This window comes from Rutilus rutilus (genome assembly GCF_951802725.1).
Source record: "Rutilus rutilus genome assembly, chromosome: 11".
Classification (NCBI taxonomy): Eukaryota; Metazoa; Chordata; class Actinopteri; order Cypriniformes; family Leuciscidae; genus Rutilus; species Rutilus rutilus.
The window spans coordinates 35,332,599-35,339,325 of record NC_140216.1 but is presented as its reverse complement, the minus strand read 5'-3'; the positions used below and the strand labels follow the sequence as shown (position 1 = coordinate 35,339,325).

Sequence of the window (6,727 nt, the reverse complement as noted above, 5' to 3'; positions counted from 1 at the left end):
AGAATAATCTCTAATATGTCCTGGAAGAAGGAACATATTTTTATAAGGTTTCATACTTGTATATCTACTTCATATCAGCACTATTAAATATTTAACAGTCCTATATTTTATTTGAAGATCTATATAACTGTATCAATAAAAATGAATTGAAATTGGTCTATTATTCTATTCTATTATATTATATTCTTATGGTTAAACATGTTAGTTACCTAGTACATACCTAGTTTTACCATGGGGTAAACATTAGACATGTCACCTTGGTAATAGACCAACAATGTTTTTGTTTTCTTTCTTTCTTCTTCTCCTTTTTTAATTTTTTAAATATTTTGTTATTACCATGATCATAATATCAGTGTGTTTTTTTAGGTATACTTTGAAGATCCATAGTGTTGAGTATGAATATGGTAGTCATGCAGTTCTATGAAATATATTGAGGTATTACCATCTGATTTACCACAGTATTATCACAGATCTGTAATTAATGGTAGAAACAGCTTTGATATAATGTATCATGTTATCATAGTTTGGTTTGGTTTATTTTAATGTAAAAAAAAATTACAGGCACTTTAACTTTGTCAGGTTGAGATGGGAGAAAACAATGGCATGAATAATTATGAAAAGATGAAAATATAATTGTTAAACAAGCATTATATTTTCACAACATAATTAGCAATTTTAGCTAGAATTATAGATCTTAACAATGAAAAACTAATTATGAAAATATAGCAAAACATGTTTAGATTTGTAATTATATGAATAATTTTCAATGTTTATTCCATATTAGGCTGTAAATTCATTTGTTGTGTTTGACAGGTGTGATGATCAGTGGAGTTGAGTTTTTACCTCCATCATTAAGGAACGGGCAAAAATATGGATAGAGTTTCCCAGTGAAAGACTGATCAGTGAAAGAGTAGAGATGAGAGCTGGACTCCACATCATAAAAGGAGACCAGACCCTCCTCATAATCCACAAACACACCGACCCGCTGCGGCTTCACTCTCACACACAGAGAGACAAGAGAATCAACACTGGCACTATATTCATTCTCATTCCTCAGCCACACAGTCCAGTATCCATTACTGGGTCTCAGTGTGATCTTTCCCTTCCTGTTAATGGATTCTCTGACCACTCCTAAATCCCAGTTAGTCTTTCCCTTCACCTGCACCTCAAAATAAAATCTCCCTGAGGAGAATCCCTCCTTTCCTAGAACAAGTATACATGTATCAAATCTCTCTGGTTTGTCTGGGAGTTTCTGCTCAATGTCTCCACATCTCACTTGTTTTCCATCATCAGACAGGATGAGATTAGGATGAGCTGTATCAGGATCCAGAGTCACATCCACTGACAAAACAGAGTGTAGCGACAATGGCATCTGCTTTTCAAATTAAGGAATCATGTGACGCCAAAACACAGCGTCTTTGTCCTAACTGGTTAATAATTACCCTACAAGGACCAATTTGCCAGCGCCAGTTTGGCTGGGTCTCCCCCGACTTTACAGCCTCATGACATTCCACACACACACACACAAACACCCTTTTTGTGTATAACTGAGAATACGAGAAATATCTTTTCTTTTATTTTCATAATGTGTGTACATTCCTATATGCACGTGTAATAGAGGTGTGGGTTGCTAAGAGTAAAATCTTGAATTCTAAAGATTCATTGAAAGGAAATCACTCCATAGTGTCTTGTAACTCGAACCTGGTCATAAACTTTTATGGCTCCAAAGCTGCAGCTCATCCAGCTCCTTTGCAAGCCAACATTCCAACACCTTAACACACATGGAACATTTCAGAGAAAACTCTTCAAATGTTTGATATGTATTCCTGTGTCTCAAGTGTCTTCACATGCCATAAAGGAAATACTGACCATTTTATTGTGTGTTTAAGCAAGCTTTATTTGTGTGTAATGATGCATATGAACATAATGTTATGTGTGTCCAATATCTACCTGTAATTCTTGGTATCTGTCTGACCGCCCTGTTTTAATTCAACCAGTCCCGCACATAGTATTACAGTAAGATGTATTGTTCCAGGTGTACAATCTTAAGAAGAAATATGAATTCTTTCTCTCATAAGACATATGGTGAAAGTAGGCGTTTTCTTCTTCACACAAAGAGAATTTTCCCGCTTCAGAAAAGACAATCTGATTCGCTGTCATTCCAAGAGAAGGCGTAAACAGATGTTTGTTAAAAGGCAGAAACCCCCTCATCACACTCTCTTCCTTCTTCGACCTCTCTTCTCTCTGATCCCTGCTCTTCTCTCTTCGATCCCTGACCTCCTCCTCTACTCCCCGGCGCAGCGCTTCTCCAAGGATCATCTGAAGAAGGCCTTAGTCTTCTCTATCGAGCGAGCACATGTCCGAGTCGTAGCTGCGTCCCTTGCAACAAAGACTTTAAACCTCTCCCATCCAGGGAGATGAATCTGATTTTCCGGTAACTTTACATGCAGTGAGCCTTTTCGAACTTCGCGGCACCGGAAGACCCAGCAAAAACAGGACGCCACCCTCAGCATCAGCCTCACCCGAAAGGGCACAGAATCGCAAGTACATTGTCTGATAAAAGCTGTTTCCCGGTGTCTCGTGAACCTAGGTTTCTGGATGTAATAATTACTAGCTTTTCCCTTCTCTATATTTCTTTCTTGCTTTCTTTCTTTCATTTCATTTCATTCTGATCACTTATGTTATTGTTTGGTTATATGTTGTTTGTTTATTGTTCGCATTTTTACGTACGTTTATATTCGTAGCTCATATAATCTCTAGTTTTGCATTTATTAAAATTCATAAATACTTTTCACTGCCTCTGTGTTTGAAGAATCCACTTTTTATGAAGTCAATGAAATCAAAGATCTTATTTAAGCTACAAGCTCGATATTAGACTACATTCAGTAGTTTTAATTTATAAACTCAGAAAGTTGGGTGTCCGTGGCCAGGACATGAAACTCTTTTGAAGTTCGTGAATACCTCTTCTTGACTGTAATGATTTTACATTTGTTCGCTGGACGAATTAAATGTTGGTCAGATAGTTATAGAACAAGGTAATCTCGATAATTGATAAAATAAATGTACATGCGACTTATGAATTATGACCATGAGCCATAAATATTAATATTACCAAGATTCCCCATATTCTTGAGCTAATTCATATTTACCCAGAGTCGTATTCGTTACAAGAGAATATAAGTCACAACTTAATACAGATATTTAGTGATGATGTGTGTAATATGTAATCAGTGTTTAATCATACTGTCGGTCAGTGATGAAGCTGTGAGTATCTGAATGTAATCTAGTGTAGTGCAGACAGCACACTGTACCTGCATACTGCTGTATCCTCTTCAGTTCTGTAGAGACTAATGACAATAAAACACCATCAGATCTTTGACATGTTTATGTGTGAATTATAGACACGATTTAAGATTATATTTAAAGAATTGTGTAAAACATCATGTTTTATCTGATCAATGTTTCTCTGCTGATATTTAGAGAATCCCTGAACTCCTATTGTGTTTGAGCTCGAAATATTCCTCCTTTTTAGAAGATCTTTGGGAATGTTTTATGAAATTTTTATTGTAGATATTTTTATGCCTAATGTTATTAATCTCAGTTTTGGAGTGTATTAGTGTTGTGGTTATTCAGCAAAGACAACACTATAAAAAATAATCTTTAAATAAATGAAAATGAAAGCCCAGCACTGCAAAGCTGTTTGAACTACAGGCCAGAAATATTCCTATAAAAAATAAATTCCTTAAATTCATGATGTCTATCGATTTGATTTTCTTCTGCTAAACTGATTTTATCTGACACATAATCACAACATTTAGATGAAACAGCTGAAAAGACAAACAGAAAATGGCAGAAAATGAATGTTTCTTTCTGTAGTTTCTCATCTAAAAGTGTTCACAGATTTACTAAAGCCTCAAGGTTCTGGTTACAGTGATGAAGCTTCTAGTACAAGATGAATTTACTGCATGTTTTCTGAAATTAGAGATGAATATGACCTGATCTCTTCAAGAAGAACTGTGATGATAATGAGACACAAACACTTGATCACACACTTCTCATATTTAAGCTTGACCAGATTCATTCTTCATTACTGATATTAAAAGATGATAAATATATGTATCTGTACGGTGTGTTTGATATTGCTGTACCAGTTAGCGTGAGTTTCTCTTGTAGAGAGTCCTGCAGTTTAGTCAGAGCTCTCCTCAGAGTCTCCAGACTCTCATCAGTCTTCACACTGATCTCAGACCAGTTCCTGGTGTTTCTAGAGCTGCACAGGGATGAGTAAATCTACAGCAGGAGAGAGGAGAAATCCTTCAGCATGGGGAGTGTTATGGTGTCATATACTGCATTATCATTGATCAGAGAGATGTTGACTGACCTGTAGGAGGTGGAGGTGATCTTCAGTGTGTGAGAGCTGCTCCAGCTCAGTGTTTCTCATCTTTAGCTCAGTGATCTCCTTCTCCAGCTCTTCAATGAGCTCTTCCTCCTGTTTCTCTGCTGCTTTCTGCTGCTCCTCCATCATCTCCAGCAGTTCAGTCTGACATCTCTCAATGGAGCGGATGAGATCAGTGAAGAGCTCCACACGGGCTGCTTTCTCCTTCTCTGTGTTTTTCTGCTCAACCAGGACAATCAACACATTATTAGTGGTGTTTGTTAAGAGAAGAATCAGTGTTATTATTTCTCATACTTCAGTGTTTTTAGGCGGTTTTCAAAATCCCTCATTCTGCAGCGTTTGCACTGAATGATTCCTCAAATCATGTGTGTTGTTGAGGAGAGATGTGTTATTACTTTACTAAGTGATCAGAGAATCACAGCTGTGTCGATATTCAGACCAACAGAGTGACTGTGAGTGTGAAATTGCTTTTATACAACAATCCAATAAACAACAATAGATATTAAAATTCATTTAATTAAATTATTTTAAACTCACTTTTCTGATTTCTGCCGAGTGTTTGACGTCTTGAATCTTCTTGATTCTGTCCTGGATCATCTGCTGTGTGTCTTTCTGTGTCTTCATCAGTTGAGTCTATAGACGGAGAACAACACACAATATGTTTTCATAATCGATTCATTTATATCAAAGAACATGTGATTCCTCATGATAAGAGTCATTTAAAATCAGTTTGTCAGTAACTTTTACCTTCTTCTCTTCACTCTCCTCTTCTAAAGAAACAGTGTTGTGGTTCTTGTGGTCTGTTACACCACACATCAGGCACACGATAGTCTGATCATCTCTACAGAACAGCTCCAGAGGTCTCTCATGTTTCTGACATATATAGTCCTCCAGATTACTCACAGGATTGATCAGTTTGTGTTTCTTTAAACCTGCCAATCTCAAATGAGTCTCCAGGTGAGTTTCACAGTAAGAGCTCTGACACACCAGACACGACTTCAGGGCTTTCAGCTTTCTTTCCTCACAGACGTCACACAGAACTTCAGCTTTTTTCAGAACTTCAGCTTTTTTCTCAGGACTTTTCTTTTTATAGTGATCTACGAGCTCTCGGAGTGTGGTGTTAATCTTGAGATCAGGTCTGTGCTTGAATGTTTCTTTACAATATGGACAGTTGCAGGTCTGTCTGTTGTCCCAGCACTTATTCAGACAGGTCTTGCAGAAGTTGTGTCCACATGGAGTGCTGACTGGATCAGTGAACACGTCCAGACATATAGAGCACTGAAGCTCCTCAGTCAGTGGACCACTGGAGGAAGACATCACTGGAGAGAGAAATGATGAAGATAAATCACCTGCACTATAGTCTAAAGTTTGGACACACTTGATACACACACTCAATTTAAGTTTCTTATAATATTAAAATATATTGTGGGAGCAGGACAAGGCCGGTGGCGTGATTGATAAAGAGCGACACCTGCACGCGACGCACCGGTCTCGTATATTTACAAGTCTATATAACGCTCTCCATAAAATATATTATATGGCCAAGAGTAATTTTTATCTTAATAATGTTTAATGTAGGCTAAATGTGATTTTCATCTGCAGTTTAGCAGGTTTGTGTTCAGTGAATCTGCAGGTCATTTTAGTAGTTATGTATTTGTGACAAAATGACAGAAACGCCAATCTTTGTATCACAACCAATCAAATGACATATTTAAATACAATTCTGATACCATTTCAGTGCAGTAAACAACTAAAATAGTTGAGTATTTGATATGCTTAAACCTGGTTCTGTTCAACTTATTCTAGTTCAACATAAACCTACTAAACCAGATCACTTCCATTAGAAACCTGTTCAGCACAATCTCTCTTATATTTCTATCTCTTACCTGTGAGGATCAGATGTGTCCACAAGACTCTTTGAACGGATCAATAAATATTCTGTTGTTTAAAGAGGTTGATCGTTTCAGGAGTCCATATTGTTGTTGATCAAGTTAGTTTCACTTTCTCTGAATCTCTCTGAACTACCGTGATGTCAGAGCTCCGAGTTCCCCAGAGTGGATGATTGGGGCGGGTCGACACATTAAGGCCGCCCACACCCGATTTTATTGGTTTATAATACAGCAATCTTATTGGCGTAGACGCTTGAGGCATGAGCATGCGCATTCCTTTATGTACGAATTTATTAATTTTCTTCTATGCTGTTTAGCCGTAGGCTACTACAGAAATATTAAGTGATAACCATGGCGATTTCAGTAATGATCAATTGGATAATGTTTTGATCAATTTACACGAATCAAGTTAGATGAAGTTACTGTCAAAATGTATTCGTAAAGC

General features: G+C 37.1%; 1 protein-coding gene across 1 annotated transcript; it reads right to left on the bottom strand.

The window, feature by feature from the left end:
* Window positions 1–681: 681 nt before the first annotated feature.
* LOC311299462 (E3 ubiquitin-protein ligase TRIM39-like) lies at window positions 682–6,416 on the bottom strand. The gene is made up of 7 exons (XM_084423035.1): window positions 6,280–6,416; window positions 5,141–5,712; window positions 4,931–5,026; window positions 4,379–4,612; window positions 4,149–4,287; window positions 3,312–3,347; window positions 682–1,341 (listed from the first exon to the last, which is right to left on the bottom strand). Exons 2-7 carry the CDS (start codon window positions 5,708–5,710, stop codon window positions 794–796), a joined length of 1,623 nt encoding a protein of 540 aa, XP_084279161.1. The 5' UTR covers window positions 5,711–5,712; window positions 6,280–6,416; the 3' UTR covers window positions 682–793.
* Window positions 6,417–6,727: the final 311 nt, after the last annotated feature.